The sequence below is a fragment of the Zootoca vivipara genome, chromosome 5, assembly GCF_963506605.1.
Source record: "Zootoca vivipara chromosome 5, rZooViv1.1, whole genome shotgun sequence".
Classification (NCBI taxonomy): Eukaryota; Metazoa; Chordata; class Lepidosauria; order Squamata; family Lacertidae; genus Zootoca; species Zootoca vivipara.
Genome location: NC_083280.1, coordinates 71,290,889 through 71,308,278, shown reverse-complemented (window position 1 = coordinate 71,308,278; position 17,390 = coordinate 71,290,889). Strand labels below are relative to the sequence as shown.

Genomic DNA, 17,390 nt, shown 5'->3' with positions numbered 1-17,390 from the left:
TCTTCTGGGATGGTACAGTCCACTGAAACGTTTGGGTCAGCTCTTACCTACTTGCCTTATATGGCTGATCTTACTTGCCACGTCATTGGAGTTTGTGATACTTCTGCTATTTTTACAATGAGTCCTTTTATTATTATTTCCTTGATTTATCGTGCTGCAAGTTATATTGAATGTTATAAATCGATTAGGTTCATTTTGGTGCTAGGGTTGAGTCCCCGCAGTTTCCAAGAGATGGCTTCTAAATCTTGTGACCCACTGCCTTGGGTCATGGAACTCAGATGTTAGGTGAAACATGAGGAAAGTGTTGGTTTGGTTTGGTTGGCATCCGTCTGTCATGGTGCAGTGTGTCTTTGGGGGTGAAATCAAACTACTGGGAGGTTATAGTGCCTGCTGTGGCTGTAGATACTGACATGGGAGAGGCATGTTTTGTTGTTGCTTTTTTTAAATACCTTCCTGTATTCATCCAGGCAGGACAGCAAAGGTGTCATCCTGAGATTACTGCCCACTATTTCCTTAATAATAATTCTTCTTAGCCAGAAAACTTGACTTTTTATGGCCCTTATCTGTATCTATTCCTTCCTGTCTTTCCTTGTATCTTTTCCCCAGGGTGAGGTGGGTGAGGCTGGCTTACCTGGCACCCCTGGCCTTCCTGGTCCTTCTGGCCCAAAGGTAACTTTTGCATTGCACTAACAACTTCCCATGTCCCAAATTCAACCGATTGCTACTTCACTGTGTTACAACAGTGATGTTCATATAAACATCCCATATGTTGACAAGAGGAGTGGTGTTGCACCCAGAGCAAATTCTGTGCATATGTATGGCTTAAGGCAAATATTTTTCTTTCCCAGTCTTGACCTGAAAGTTTGTGGACATCATTGTGATGGGTAGTAGGTACACTCTCCCCCCCCCCAGCCTCACTTTTGCTAGGGCAGGTGAAAACACCACTCTCTGGCCTGGAATTTCTAATTCCTGCTGCAGAGGCTTCCTCCCATTAATTAGTGGTGAGAGGAATGCATTTTGCAGTGCTTTCTCCTATTCTGATCTCATATGTTCTAGAATTGAATCCTGGCATTGAAAACAGATGCTATGGCTGGGTTCTAGCCCAAACGATGCTCTGTGCTCTTGTTTCTGGTCAAAGAAAGTTGCTTGGTTTTATAGTGCTTGAAAAACCTGTGGAGCCAGAGACAATAGAAGAAGGAAAAAAGTATGTGTACACTGTGCGCTCTGTCAGACCATCTTAATTTTTTTGGTCTATCTACAATCTACATAGTTCTCAAGTGTGCCACCCTTCATTTCTCATCCATTTCTCAATGCAGCTCATTTCCACTAATTTCTTATTTCTGCCTATCCCCCCCTTTCTATTTCCCCCCATTTTCTTCTCTATGTTTTCCCTTGCACAGGGTGAAAAAGGGGAGCCTAGCATGAAGGTAGGCATGGTGTCAATCTGGTTACTCAGAACAATGTATTGTTATAAAAATCTTGACCCAAGACAGACCTGTGGCCTATTTAATAGCATATCCATCTGTGTTGTGATTAACCACTAGCAGACTTCCATGTCCTGGCTCCACTAGGCACACATACATACACGGTGAAATCTATCTTTATGAGTTTGGTGGAATTTGACTCTTTGCAAAGGCATTTCTTTGACTACTCAAACTGGCTGATGATTTCTTGCCCTTCTGTATCTTGCGAGACGGGTTGGGGTTTCTTCACAATGTCTGGTTAGCTGACACATCAAATCCACTCTAAAATCGGCAGATCCTGATGTTGAGGTTTGGCATGCTCCTTTCTTTTTTTCTTTTTTTCTGATGCTCGGGGCCCTTTTAAGACAGGCTACATGATTTCATGCCCATATGTTATCTATTTGATTAAAATGTATATTGAGCCTATAAATTTTGAATATATTCCTGTGTTTTAAAAGAAAAGTATTACAACTTTGGCCAAGATCCACAAAAGACAAGGCAAACTATATCAGGCTGTACAGTTTAAATGTCTTAGGGGCTGGTTCTAGCTCAGTTGGTTAGTGTGGTGCTGTTAATGCGAAGGTTGCAGGTTCAATCCCCGTATGGGAGAGCTGCATGTTCCTGCATTGCAGGGGGTTGGATTAGTATCAGGCACCCCCAAACTGCGGCCCTCCAGATGTTTTGGCCTACAACTCCCATGATCCCTAGCTAACAAGACCAGTGGTCGGGGAAGATGGAAATTGTAGTCCAAAACATCTGGAGGGCCGAAGTTTGGGGATGCCTGGATTAGATGATTCTCAGGGTCCCTTCCAACTCTACAATTATATGATTTCCAACTCTACAATTATATGATAAACTCATCTAAAAATGTCTATTTGGATAGCTTGTCTTTTCAATGTACCCGCTACAACTTACTGAGACAAATTTTATTTATTAATGTATTTATATGCTGCCCACTCACATACAGTATCAAGACGGTGCAAAACAAGATATGCTAATACAATTGGCTTCCCAGCACTTGTATTGAGATAATTTAATGGTCATATCCCCCCTATTCTTTTTAAAGTACAGACGCTCCATTCTTCCCTAGTGTTCATGAGCAAGAGAAATACATGCACTACAGTGCTAATAGGAAAGAAAACTTGACATCTGTCACCTACTGTGTAGAAAGGCAGCCCCTTATAAACTGCTGCCCTAGACTCCTACCTAGACTGACTTCATAGTAGGTTGCAGTGAGTCTGCTTTCAAAGACACCACAGTTATTCACACATTGGGTCTGTCATTAACCAACGGCAAGTTGCATATTAAGAGGAAGGTGGGTAATCATTAACAACTAATATCAGTGCTAACTAGCATATCCCAATGCTGTTCTTCACACCTACCTAGAGATTGTCTCCTGATTTTCCAGGCAGCTGAAAAAAACATACACATTCTCCAAGGTGAAAGGGATTATACATCAAGAGTTTCACAACCTGTCTGTGAGCACAGCCAGATCATTAAACCCTGGAGATCTGGAGATCTTCTTAATCCAGGCTTTCCAATTGGATTGTGATGAGAAGGAAGCATCAATTTCATGGTTAAGAAAAATCAAAGCTCCATGAAACTTGTAGTTTAAAGAAGAAACCAGCAGGAGACTGTCCTGGTGGGAAGAAATGAATAGCATTTTGTCTCTCTCTCTCTTCCCCCCCCCCCCGCACTTGCCCACCCCCAAACTTTGAATTGAGATCCTGGGCTGCCCTCTGCTGGTTTGTTAGAAGCAGAAACAAATTACAGTACGTTGTTTCATGCTAGCTTTAGTGAACATCAAAACTTTTCTCCCATTTTTGGCACTTGTGAACACATATGTTTGGTTTATCTATCTATCATCTATCTATCTATTTATTTCCTGGTGTTGTGCGTATACACATAAGTGATCACACATAAGTGGTGTGTGTGTGTGCCTGTATATATTAGTGAAAATGGCATTCAAAGATGCATTCTGCATTTTTGAAATTGCTTGCAAAAATGTGTATATTAGGAAAAATTGTAAACAAAAATGTGTTTATTAAGAGAAATTAGCACATATGTACGCAGATTTTCATGAGGTTTTTTTTTAAAAAAACAGAATACTGATGTGGAAATGTGGTGAATTGAAGTTAAGTTTGGGGAAATGAGGAACTGGGCACAACTAAAATTGTCACAATCATGCATCCATAGTCCAGAGAGACACTCATGTCTATATCTTACACACAACAAGGAAGTGTCATCCAAAACGCCAGCATCACTGAATCGTACAGCCTCTAGGCTCACTTGCTCCATGTGGTCCATTGTACATCATCCCATTTCTGCAGTCATTATGTGGTAGGAAAACGCATGATATGATGATGCCAGGGTAAATGATCCTTTGCATTGCTGGGGAGAAATTGACACACTACCCATACAGCAAAAGAGTTGATCTGTGTTTTGGCCGCCATGCAGAGAAGTTGTTTTCAGATGTAATAAATTTAGCACAGTGAAGTTCTGGGAAGGTAGTTAACATCAGCCAGTTGAAGTGACATCAAAAATGTCCTAAGTCGATCCCTACGGCTATGACATATTATCATAATATCTCTGCAACACTACCTAACACCACAAGCCATGATGCTGCACTGATTCTTTATTTGCTGGCACAACCAGTCTCTAGTTTGATTCTGGCATTAAGTTTTTGACATTTTCCCCATGCAAAAGATGGAGAAAACCATGTTCTCATCATGATAACTTTAACACTTCAAATGTTTAATACTAAATTCAGGATTTACTAATTATATTGTAAAAAATTATCACAGCAATGGTTGACTTCTACTTTGAAGCTTCAGAGCATCTTGAGATCTTATGGAATACAGTTTTCTACAGTTTCAGTGGTCAGGTCACCAACAAAGGTCATATGGGGACCTATGTTTTCCCCTCACTCTTCCATCTTCATTATTTTTATCTTGTTTTTTCCTATTCCAGGGGGAGAGGGGCATGCCAGGGCTACCAGGAAAACAAGGAGTTCAGGTATTCTGCAAGGAATGGAGTCTGACTTGTCCGACCACCCTTTCCCATACCTCTCAACTGACCCTGAGTCTCAGAGATTACACCAATTACCTTTAACATTCTCTACATGTATTCTGTACATGTATTTCCTACTCTTAAAATACAAAAAGCTCAAAGCCCTATTTAGCAAAAGGAAGAAGAACCAGGAAGAAATGTTTTGCTGAACAAATGGCATGCCTATTCCTCAACAGTTTTCCCATTGTGGAAAGAAGTGAAGTGAAATGGGTGCCCTTAAAATACCCACTGCAATGACTGTGTGGTCCACTAAACCAATCTGTGCTTCATTTGCGCCACAGAAACAGAGAGCATAAATTTGACTGATTTGCCATTGGATCAAGGTTCAAATGTTTATTACTTTCACAGGAGTGGAGAAGAATTCCACTTGAGTATGTGCTTAGTTTTAAATTCATAGCTGCAATTCAGATTAAACTCCAGCACATATTTTAGGTCAGAATAACCCTTTTTTAAAGGACTCCGGAATTGCATTCATTTACATGCTAAAGGATTGACATGCCATCTCTTCAATCAAATCCATCCTCCCAATATATATTTATCCTCTTCATGTCTCTAGCCCATAGTTACTAAACATTACTCACCTCTGATGCATTTCTGAATGTTTCTTTCACCTGTTATTACATAGAATCCCTGATTTCCATCTTCTGTCCTTGTGTTTTTTAGCTATGCCCCTGATTTCTGTTTCAGAAAGTTGAGAGGTATGATCCTTCTCCCTCTTCTTCCACCCCCATCTGCTTCACACCTTTCAATGTTTGAACCTGTTTGCCCTTCTTGGTTTATGATCTAAATCTGTTTCTCCAAGCAAGTCTTTTTGTTGTTCATCTATTGCACTAAGCTCCCCAAGCACCCATTATTCTATGTCTAACAATAAATATTTCCATCCGTTCCCACTTCTCTCCCTAGGACCACTTGCCCTTGTAATCAAATGCTCTTATTGAAGAGCCTAACAGATACTAATATGTAGAATGTGGCCACCTCCTTTATTTAGCCAATAAGCACTCATCTCAAGGCTCATCTGCACTGCGATTTTTGCCTAGGAAGTTCTTACCACTTGATATCCTTCCCAAAGGCTTCCAGTATCTTTCTTTCCTTGCCCTGGTGTTACATGTTACATATTGGCTGCTTTGATGAGCTTGCTCCCCATTAGCATAATTTCCAGTCATTAATAGGAAGCAGTCAAATACAGTGGTCTACAGTGGGCATTATTTTTGCCATAAAAATGCTACTGAACATGGGCTCATCAGAGTGGTGACATTCTTCCTGCTGAAACATTTGTGAGTGTATTTCAAATGGAGCCATTACATCCTGCATATCCATGGCCATCTTGAGGCCATTGGGAGGGATATGTGGAGACACAATATAACAGCCTTTATAGGTGTACGTACTTCAAAACTATGGCTGTGTTCACATGTAATGCTAAACCACAGTTTATGTTACAAAACTGAGTTGCAGTGAGCCTTTGGCTTGTTCCCTCCTTCTCTGGCAAAACAAATGAAGAGGAGTTCATAATTTTTTGTTTCCTTATTTGACTAAGTGCAGCTTGTTGTGATGTTCAAACCTGGGCATACTTCAGATGCTCTTAAATATGGTTTGCTAAAACAAGTCAGCTTCAGACTGTGGCTTATAAACCTGGCTTGTTTGCGTAGATTGTATCTATGATTAACCACATTTTATGGTTGCACAGAATGAACAGTTGTGGTTAATAAAAAATGGAGGCAGAAGGTTCTAGCCTTCCTGCAGCTATGCCATAAGAGGAGAGGAGAGGTGAATGCAAGAGTCCTAGACTCATTGTGGCTTTTCCTCCTAATGTTAAGACATAGTTTAGCATTACATGCTGTTGGAACCATTATGGACAGATGTGGGGTCACTTATCACAGGGAGGCCATTTTCTGTAGTATCATTTTCATCAGCCTCAATATGTGCTTTAGCCTTCACGGAGATCACCCAAGTTTGATTCAGATGAACAGCCAAAATAGCTAAGTAATCAAAGGACAATATTTTTATACAGTATGTGGACTGTTCTTTTAAATACACTGACATAATGCAGATACTGTAGCTGACAATCTCCTGGATAACGTGTGAAGTCATATGTAAAAATAACCAGTTGTTTCTTGTGTGGTGCCTTGACCACCTCAACAGTTTGCCTAAATCCAATTGCAAAGCAAATGTTAAGTAATTGGTAGACATATGAGGACAAAACCAAACACTCATTTGTCACATGTTAAACAAAAAACCCCTGCATTTGTGAGGAATTATTTATTTTCCTGTCATTCAGAGTACAAAGATCTCCTGACAGATCCCATGGCTGTATAGCATTCTTGCTACATTTCCTTTCATTCCCCCACCTTAATGTCCCATTACTAATCTTCACATTTTCCCTCAGTCATAAAATAATACTAGATATGCACAATTGCATCCATGAGACCATAAACTGTTCAATAAAGTTGATGGTGAAAACCTTAAGATTATGAAACAGCCAAGGTTTGGTTTCTGCTAAAAGCAATAGCACATTTTCTCTTTAAAAACAATAAGGTAAAGGTAATGGGGTCCCTGACCATCAGGTCCAGTCGTGTCCGACTCTGGGGTTGCGGCACTCATCTCGCTCTATAGGCCGAGGGAACCAGCGTTTGTCTGCAGACAGCTTCCGGGTCATGTGGCCAGCATGACAAAGCTGCTTCTGGCGAACCAGAGCAGTGCACGGAAATGCCATTTACCTTCCCGCTGGAGCGATCCCTATTTATCTACTTGCACTTTGATGTGATTTCAAACTGCTAGGTGGGCAGGAGCTGGGACCGAGCAACGGGAGCTCACCCCGTTGCAGGGATTCGAACCGCTGACCTTCTGATCGGCAAGCCCTAGACTCTGTGGTTTAACCCACAGCGCCACCTGGGTCCCTTAAAAAAAACATGCATTGATAATGCTAGTGTAAGGGAACAGTGAAACACTCCTGTCTAGATCCAAGAGTTTTAAAACCTCTGCAGAAGGACCCCATTGCATGTGTTGAGGAACCCCTTTGTGGTACCAAACAATCTATAGTGATTTCTAGGGTGCCCTCTCAGCACACACAGTGCCCCAGCCAAGCGCATGTGGACCAGTGATGTGCTCCACAATGCACCTAGCACTCCCTGCAACCAAACATTGCAGGAGAAGATTGGTAATGGAAGGCAAACTGTGCTTGAGAGAAGTTTGTCTGCCAATACTGAACTCCTCATTGAGGAATCCCTTAGGGCCAAGCCAGAGGTGACAGCAGCAGACCTTCCTCTTCCTCTTCCTCTTCCTCTTCCTCTCCCTCTCTCCCCCTCCCCGCCCCACCTTTCTCTCCCTCTCTTAGAACTAAAAGAGGAACACAGGTGGAGATTTAGGTTTAGAAAATTTGCTCCCAACTGCAGCTTAGCCCCCAACCATAGCTGCCAAGTTATCCCCTTTTTAAAGGGATTTTCCCTTATGCTGAATAGGCTTCCTCGCGAGAAAAGGGAAAACTTGGCAGCTATGCCCCCAACAGTTTGGCCCTTTAAGTCAAAGGTGAGGAATCTGCAGTCCTATGGGAGCTTTAAGATTTTGCTAGTCCCAGCCAGCATGGGCAATGGTCAGGGCTAAAGGGAGTTGTAGTCCAAAAACAGCTGGAGATCCAAGTTCGTGAAACATTGAGCTGGATGGACCAGTGGTCTGTCTCAGTATCAGGGAGCTTCCTATACTCTTGTGTGTTGATGCTTTTGTTATCTGTGCTCTGGCATCGGAAAAGTCTTTGCGGGGAGAGGCTGGAGGGAAGTAAGCAGTGGATTTGGTAAGGGATTCATTCACACACTCCCTTTGCTATCAAAAATCAATCCACCCCACACGCCCTGTGCTGCTGTCACATCTAGTTTGGCCCTAGTAATCTTCCAAGGCTGTTGGCTTCCATTTTACAACACCTTAGGTATGCTTTGCCCCCACCCCAAGAACAATCAATTTTTTCCCCAAGAAAAAAAATAGAAACTTTCTGAAACTTACTCTCTTGCACAAACACTTTTTTTCACCATCTATCAAAGTATACCTGTCTTTCCTTTATCTCTGTCAGGGGGATCCCGGAATTGCGGTGGCAGGCATGAAGGTTAGTTTTCAAGTGCTAACCTCTCGGGGGGGGGGGGGCTGTAGAGCTCTCTTAGGAGATGAAAACAGAAGTATGCTCTCAACTTAGCATCAGATAGTGGGGAGCAGAGAACTGAAAAGCAAAGCACAGCCCTGAGATTAGAGCTGTTTTAATAAAAGCATTTTTAAAAAGAATTATCCTTATGACTACTTACTATTTTGTCAGTTCAACTGCTAAATTTTGGGGTTTTTTATTGCACTCAGAAACATCACATCTAGTGTTTGTAATGTAGTAGAGATTATAATCCACAGGAGAGATCCTATGAATACAAAGTTCCTTCACAGTAAAAAAAAAAAAAGTGACACTTAGTCCATAGTGCAAAGGTTTAAGATAATGTCTGGTCATAGGAAGTTCATAATGTGGATCCATCAGATTAATTAAATAGCCACAATGGCAGATTCTCATATCATGCACTATCCACTGGTGGTTCTTCTTCTTTTTTCTTTTTCTTTTTTAAAAAAGAAGACCTAAAGCAGCTTTGATGTGCCAGCAAACCAGTGCTTAGAGTGGTGTACAAAAATATAGTACCACAACCCACTTGAGGCGCTGGTGTTACAGAGACATTATAACACTGTTGCAAACAGAAACACAGACTAGAGTGATTTCTTTTAAATGATCATAATATAACTTTTCTCACAGACTAGTGTGGAATCTAAACACATATAAAATACGCTGTGAAATGCTTTAAAAAAAAGTTTTGAAAAAATATTGAATTTGCCATAGCTCACCATTGCCATCTAATGCCACATTTGTATAATGCACTTTGCAACACACATTTTATTTGCAGCTGTATAGCTGAGTCCTAGGCACCTGCCTTATCAGAGTAAGTTTATGGCGCTACCAAAATTCCTTTTAAAAGGTAGGATATGTGCAGAGGGTGGAATTGTATATTTGTACTCTGCACTGAAGCAAATGGGACTTCCTCCTCCCTGGGAATTCTGTTGGTGAGAGCTGGGCCACCCAGAGCTCATCCACACTTCCATTTGTCCCATGATTTCTAGACACGGATCCAAGAAGTTTTTTTTTCTTGTTCTGCCGCTTTCTCCAGGAAAATCTGTGGTTTATTGTTGAATCAGAACAAACGACATTTGGGTTTTATGCATATTGACGTTGGTTCCAATTCAGCAGTAAACCACAGGTTTTCTCAGGGAAAGTGGTGGGACAGAAGAAAAACCTCTTGGACCAAGAAATCGTGGGCCGAAGGGAAGTGTGGTTGAGCCCCAGTGTCAGTACCAGAGTTTCTCCAAGAGCAGCACATTATTGTGCTCCATTCACTTCTATGGGAGAATGTAAAGAAGGGCACTAGGGCTCTGGTGGCCCAAATCAACATTGTTCCTATCTGCATAGTCACGGTTCTCTTTTTCCAAAGTTGCCTCCTTAGGACAATATTTGCAGGGCAGAATCGGCAAGTGAGGGAAGACTTCAAATCCTTTCCCACTTACTGAATCTCCCCAGAAAATAGCCCTGACTGACATTTGCATTAGAAGGAAAACATAGGAACTCAATGTTTTCTTCATTAGTTCCGCCCTCAAACTTGAATATTAACAACTCTTGCCCATCTGTATTTCTGCAGATTCCGTTTTTGAGTCTTGAAATAAAATACTTTTGGTCTATTTAAAGCTGTGTGAGACCTAGTTAAACCCATTAGACAGACGTAAATGCAAATTGAAATAAAGCTAAAGTGGGGCTTTGGCATGAGGTCTTCTTCAAAGAATGGTCACCTACTCTGCCTGTTGGTGCTGGAAGTAAAAGAATTGCCCCTCTCCTCTCTTCTTCTTCCTCTCTCAGTTTGTTTTTCCATCTTTTCCTAATGCAGGGTGAGCCAGGGATTCCAGGAACAAAGGTATTGCACTTAAAGAAACGTCTGTGCTTAGTCTGCTTTGTCTATCTTTTATTTTAAGTCTCTTAAGGAGATCTGGTGTTATAATCAGGATGTGAGTATGTGAATACTTTGGTCAGTAGAGATGTTCCCTATTTTCCTCTCCCCTCCCCAGCAGGAGACAAGTGAACACCGTAGGGTCTGTAGAAGTTTCTATCTATCTATCTATCTATCTATCTATCTATCTATCTATCATCTATCTATCTATCTATCTATCTATCTATCTATCTATCTATCTATCTATCTATCTATGGAGCTACTATATCCTAGCTCTAGAACTCCTCCCCAAGCTTCAATAGAAGGGCATCAATAATGGCATACTTCACAGGGTTGTTGTGTAGATTACTGAGATTAGGTGTGTGAAGTGTTTTCACCACTCTATATAAATCCTATGTTGTTGTTGCTATCAGCAACAAAAGTAGAAGTTTTAGCAAGTTTGCTATTTCTTTTAGGTGTTTCAGGGTTTGGCTATGTTGTGCTTGGAGACTACAAGTCAAGCGTAACAGACATTATTCTCTGCCTCCCTTTTCTTACCCATCCTCCAAATAAAGGGAGAACGTGGAGTTGCAGGGAAGATGGGCCCCCCAGGTTTGCCAGGGAAAAGGGGGCAGAGGGTAGGACATTGTCAAATGCTTGAGCTTGGTTTGCTTATTTGTATTGTCCTTCCCCCAAACCTTGACCAGGTTGCTTTGAGCTGCATTTTCATGCTTGCCAAAGAATGCTTTTATCTGATTCCTTACATGTGTGGAGTGTGCTGTGTATGCCCAAAACTAAACCCAGAATTTGAAGCACCCCTGTTCAGAATACTCAAACATTTCAGAATATTTCAGAATACTCAAACATTTCAGAATATTTCAGAATACTCAAACATTAGCAGTTTTCTGAAAGAGATATGTTTATATATTGTGTCTGCTTTCACCCTTGGAATAACAAACAGGATAAGTATTATGATGGGAGGACAGAACGATTTGGAAGTATGCTGGGATGCTGGTTTATAAGAGGATGCAATAGCTGCTAACTTTGAAGATAACAAAATCCACGCAACTGATTAGTATTAGCTCTGGCTGCAGCTTATTAACTCTTCACATTTCCCAATTTAATTTGAAAATGAATCACTCCATTTAATGGCTTGTGTGTACTTTGAAATATAAGTGAACTCAGCTTCTCCACTGCAGATCCAGATGTTGTTGTTGTTTAGTCGTGTCCAACTCTTCGTGACCCCATGGACCAAAGCATGCCAGGCACTCCTGTCTTCCACTGCCTCCCGCAGTTTGGTCAAACTCATGTTTGTAGCTTCAAGAACACTGTCCAGCCATCTCGTCCTCTGTCGTCCCCTTCTCCTTGTGCCCTCCATCTTTCCCAACATCAGGGTCTTTTCCAGGGAGTCTTCTCTTCTCATGAGTAGATGAAAATGGCCTTCTGCGTAAACAATTTCCCTCTGTACTCAAAAGTGTTATTGCCTTGTCTATTTGGACCACTGCATATGTTTACCATGCAGACACAGAAGGAGTTATATCTAGAACAGAAGTTGGCATCCTGAGAATCTCAGCTGTTGTGGTTTAACTTTGAAAGCTGTCTTGGTTGTAGAAAACAGTTAGAAAGGAAAGTCAGACAGAACTTTCAGCGGTCAGATAATCAGGTTTGCTCCACGCAGCTCTCAGTACTTCATTCTGCCCTACCACTTGGCTCATTCTTCCTCAACCTCCGTGCTCCCCTTCTGTTTCCCTTCCTTCCAAAGGCCTATTGCCATAAAGAGAACTGCCCTTGATGGCTCTCAGACCTGCTTTATACAACATGCCTGCACATGCAATATTAGTGATGCCCTTCCCATTAAGCAATGTGGTTCATACCCATGTGATCCAGCCATCAAGCATTTACATAAATGGGCTCTCACTAGGGTACATGGAATGATTTCAGAATAAATGATCTCAAGATAGCCTTCCATACAGCTGGCGCTATTATAAATCAGTGTGATGAATATGATTTAAATCAAGTTTCCATTTTTGAAATCCAGACATTTCTTGAGCAAAAATGCATTCTGGCCAGCTCAAATAATTAGAACAGACTAGGTTGCATTTCCCTAAGGATGGGGTTACAGTCTCGAGTTCACAGTCTGGTGCTGCTGATTGATGAAGCAATGTCACTGGAACTGGTACATCAGCTGCAACCCCTGCTAAACTGAGATTGTCCAGCCACAATTATTGATGCTCTGGTAACATTTAGTGTGGACTCGTGAAATGCACTCTATGTGATGTATCCTTTGAAGACCTTGGAAACTTCCATTAGTACAAAACATAGCAGCTACAGTGTATTAGCTATAGAGACTGCATCTCACCAGTTCTTAAATAACTATAATACCGTAGTTGCTGGTTCCTTTCTAGACACATTTGAATGTGCTGGTTATTGCCTGGGTAACTTGGGGTCTGCTACTTAAAGGACTACTCTCTCCCACTTGATTCTACCCAAAATGCAAGGTCTTCCCTCAAGGCCTTTTTTTGGATCCCAGAACTATCTGACCTTGTATTTAGAATGTCTTTATTGGTCTAGCTACCCCACCACTCATTATAAACTCTTTTTTGCAGCAAATTCCTTTCTTTATTTCCCCATGCATTTTGGTGTGTTGAATAGCTGATTTAAATTGCAGTTTGATGTCTAGTTTGGTTTTTTTGGGATGGATGCTGCTGTTTCTGTGTTTTACATTGTTTTGCTGTTGATTTTTTGTATTGTTTTTGTTTGTTCTTTTAACTGCACAGTGCCTTCAGGGCATAAGCCTAAGGTGGCTCATAAAAAGATCAAAATGAATTTCTTTGCAACTGAATGCTGTTTTTATGTAATGCAAAGGCACAACTCAAAATGTTTGGCCATTCAGCCCACAGATCCTTTTGTACTATGGAGTGATCTCTCCTTATAGCTGAAGCATCAGCAGCGTGGTTAGCCATCGGGCACCTGGAGCAGCATGCATGCCCTGCACCCAGGGGCGGGGCAAGCCGCACATGGGGGCGGGAGAAGCCACCCACTGGGCGGAGTTGAGCTGGGGCAGCCCACCACCTCTCCCTCAGCTGTAAGGCGGATGAGGGGGAGGTGGCAGGTGGCTGCAAGCTTCACGCTGCCATTTCGGAAGTGCAGAGCCTGCAGACGCCCAAGCCACCGTGTCACTCCCAGGAGAGATGTGTGGCTTGGGCGCACTGCAGGCCCCGCTGTAAGTGCCACCCCGACCCCCCCCCCAGCTATGCCCCTGTGAAGCATGCACACCTGCACAGAAACCTGTCAAAATCTCTTAGGCCTCATCCACACTTCCACTTGTCCCATGCCTAGAAAGCATGGTCCGAGTGGTTTTACCACTCCTTTTCCAGGGAAAACTTGCTCTTTAGCTCAAAGTTGAGCAACCGTCAATCTGGAAAAGGCCTAATTGCTCGTTAGCTCAAAGCAGGACAAGAGGAAGTGTGCTAAGCCCTTACTTGGGTTGCAACAGGTGTCCAGAACTTTCCAGAAACTCGGGATGATAATGGTGTTTATGTGTTAGATAACTGAAATGGGAACCCATATTGTTTGTTTCATTGAGCTTAGGTACTTGGGCATAACACAAGGGTATAAAGCCATCCATATGGGCACTGTAGATGAACTTGGACATATACAGAATTGCATCACCTAGATTCTGGTACCTGTGACGCACCTGCTGATCCCTGGTCCCTGACCCCCAATATCAAACCATCAGATAAATGATTGTCCTGTGAAGATGGTTTCTTCACAAGATGTTTGTGAAAGGCAGCCTTTCAAAATTGGAAAGTTCATAAAACGGTGATTAATTTTGAGAGATTATTTCATTTTAAACCATGTTCTTTGAAAGAGAGAAAGAGAAAAAAACCAGAATGTTTTTTAAAAAACAACAACAACAACAACACAGGGGGGGGGTATAAAAGAAAATGGAAACATGGCCATGTTGTTATATAGAATCAAAAGGCAAACGATGGTTCTTCATTAGGAAAACTAGCAATGGAACAGGAATAAAGCTGTAGATATACCGGTACTTGCCAAGTTGTGCCCACAGATAGATTTACTACCATTCAGCTGATCCTAGTGCAGATTAAACTAATAATTGCAGCAGGTATCCAACCATGTGTATATTTCACCAACAGGGCGAGAAAGGAAAACCTGGTGATCCGGGACCTCCTGGAACCATAGGACAAAAGGTTGGTTTTGTTACCTGGGAAGGGGATGTGGTAACAGGTATGTTTTCTTTACAGTATTTGCTTGCACAGAAACATTCAGGGAACAGGGCACCTCCAAGTATGCATCTTTATGCTTCCATAAAAACAGCAAATAATCTGACTGGAGAAAAATATTTCACTGCTCGGATTTTTGTACATTTGTTTATTTAAAACGTTTATAGGCTACACTTTCATATGAAATATCCACAAGGCGGGTATACAGACTAAAAACACACTTTTATAGTAAAAATGTCAACACATCAGTGATAGCTGGTTGGCAAAGGATTTCAGAACTGAAAGACCTGTTGGAATAATTCAGTGGTTGTTTCCCCCCCAGAAGATGCCTAAAAGCAAACTTCTACAGTGGTACCTTGGTTTAAGAACAGCCCTGTTTACAAACTATTTGGTTCATAATAATATCTTTATTACGGTCGTAGACCAGCAAAAGAGAGAGAGAGAAAACCCAATAATATATAAAATAGAAATTCTTAAGTATCATCTTTGAGCAATACTGTTTCATAATCCTATTTTAAATTAAAATTAGGTTAAAATTTAATGAGGGATAGTTCCCTTGAACTGTTATCCGCTATGAATTAATAGGCGGCTTTATCACTGTTACTGATTGATGTTACGGCGTGTCTTAGTCTTGACGCGTAGTAACAATATTTATCTACATTCTTAGTGCACTCTGGATTAAAATCCGCTGGTAGGTATCTAGTAAGCATTTCAGTTGAGCGGCCTGGTAAGTTTTTTAACAAGGGTTCAATTAACTCCTTCCTCATGTCTTGATACAATGTGCAATGCAGGAGGACATGATTTATAGATTCAATCTCCTTGTTATCACAAGGACATAGTCTCTGTTCTACCGGGATCTGGAGATATCTACCAGTTAACAACGCCGAGGGTAGAGCATTGAAACGAGCCCTAGTGAACTATTTGGTTCGTAAACCGAGGTTCGGTTCGTAAACCGAGGTACCACTGTATAATTGGCAAGGCGTTCCAAGGGGGCCAACCACATTAAGGGGTTGGAAAGGCGGGCCAAATCTCAGAGGCATGTGGGAGCACCAACAGTGGCCCATCAGAAGAGCTACATCTTAGTCAACTTTCCAGACCCAATGGACATGATTAATACTCATTGATCTGTTTTGCTCCCTCCCCCATTCAGTTTTATATTTCTTAAATACTGGTTGGCTTCTCCAGATCCGTAGGTTTCTCCTCCTCCTATGTGGATGGCGCTGGTTTTGCTAACTGGTTTCACAATTAGTACGGTATATGTAATGTCAGCAGTCAACTGACTAAGGGGTATTAGCAGCAATACCTTCTCATTTATCACTTCCTCCCCTTCACTCATTCAGAAAAAAAAACCTTGTTATAGAAATACAAGCATACCATTACAATCACTGTTCTTTATTTGTATATCTAGGGAGATAAGGGAGATTCTGACAATGCACTTGGAGGGGGTAAAGGGGAACCTGGACCCCCTGGATTACCTGGACCTCCAGGACCAAAGGTGAGTAAATTCTCCTTGCTCTTTTATATACATACTGTGGGCTGCATCTGTACTTAAGTTGCTCACCAGCTCCACCTACTTCCCAGTCCCTGGAGACTTTGCCAACCCTCCTCCCCTTACATTCCCCACCACACAAGAAAAAGCTCCTGACTCCTTACAGTTCAACAAAGCCCCTTTTCCTTAAAGCTCACTACCCACCCCTCCCTACACTGCAGGAGCTGCCCTTGAAGAGGGTAAGGAGGAGGGGAGTGGCAAGTGGCAGCAAAACAGGGCTAGGGAGCAATTTCTGGGGAGCTGGACCAGTCTGTACTGAATGTTCCTCTGTGGCTCACCTGCCCACCTGGGCCACTTCTTCCCTTCACCTTGCCCTCTTCCACTAAGGGGTGGTTTGTGTGTTTTCGCAAGCTGTCATCACACTGTACTTTGCAGCACCACCTGTCTTTGCCCAGATGAACCACAGCTTGATAATATCTTTATGCAAATATAGTACAGGAAGATATGCTTACTGAAGACTATTCCAGAGTGGGTTAGAATCTGACTATATGTGCACTAATAATTGCACTACGCGATTTTTCTGTGAAGCATGTCCTCTTCTTCAGGGCTTTCTATTCAAGATACTTGAATACTTTGAGATACAAGCACTGAAGTATCTCTAATCTAGATGGAAACTCTGGTTTTAACCACCTATGTAATATTTTTCAGGGTCCCAAGGGTGAACCAGGAAAGAATGAAATGGTAGATTACAATGGCAATATCAATGAAGCTTTACAGGTAATAAACTAAGCTGACACATACAACACAGGTGTGCCATGTGTTGCTCCAAAGACCTATTTATTTGTTTTATGGTGAATTTTTTGAAGAGTAACATATTGTTTCACAATGCAAAAACATTATGCCTTGAGAAAAGATAATGCAGCCACCATGAACCAATAATAAGATTTTTGAGTGACATTTAGACTTTACTGTGAAGTGGGCTTCATAAAGAACCATCCAGATGTCCACTAAGGGCCAAACTACATGTGGCACTAAACACCATACTGTATTAGTAGGTCTATTGTCTAGCTTATTTTGGATTTTCTTTTGATGTTCAGAGCTGATATCCATTCCTTACACTTTTGGTAAATTTCAAGCC

At 41.8% G+C, this 17,390-nt stretch overlaps 1 protein-coding gene across 21 annotated transcripts in view; it reads left to right on the top strand.

Moving 5' to 3' along the window:
- COL13A1 (collagen type XIII alpha 1 chain) overlaps window positions 1-17,390 on the top strand; it is a 96,119-nt gene that overhangs the window by 42,442 nt on the left and 36,287 nt on the right. For 14 of the 21 annotated variants that reach the window (XM_060274924.1, XM_060274926.1, XM_060274916.1 and 11 more), the window contains 8 exons: window positions 607-669; window positions 4,434-4,478; window positions 8,590-8,622; window positions 10,478-10,504; window positions 11,092-11,154; window positions 14,677-14,730; window positions 16,172-16,258; window positions 16,961-17,029. In XM_060274924.1, the coding sequence (XP_060130907.1) occupies window positions 607-669; window positions 4,434-4,478; window positions 8,590-8,622; window positions 10,478-10,504; window positions 11,092-11,154; window positions 14,677-14,730; window positions 16,172-16,258; window positions 16,961-17,029 (441 nt within the window). Of the gene's footprint in view, window positions 1-606; window positions 670-1,400; window positions 1,428-4,433; window positions 4,479-8,589; window positions 8,623-10,477; window positions 10,505-11,091; window positions 11,155-14,676; window positions 14,731-16,171; window positions 16,259-16,960; window positions 17,030-17,390 lie in introns of all 21 variants that reach the window. The other 7 variants (XM_060274929.1, XM_060274927.1, XM_060274930.1 and 4 more) reach the window with 5 other exon arrangements.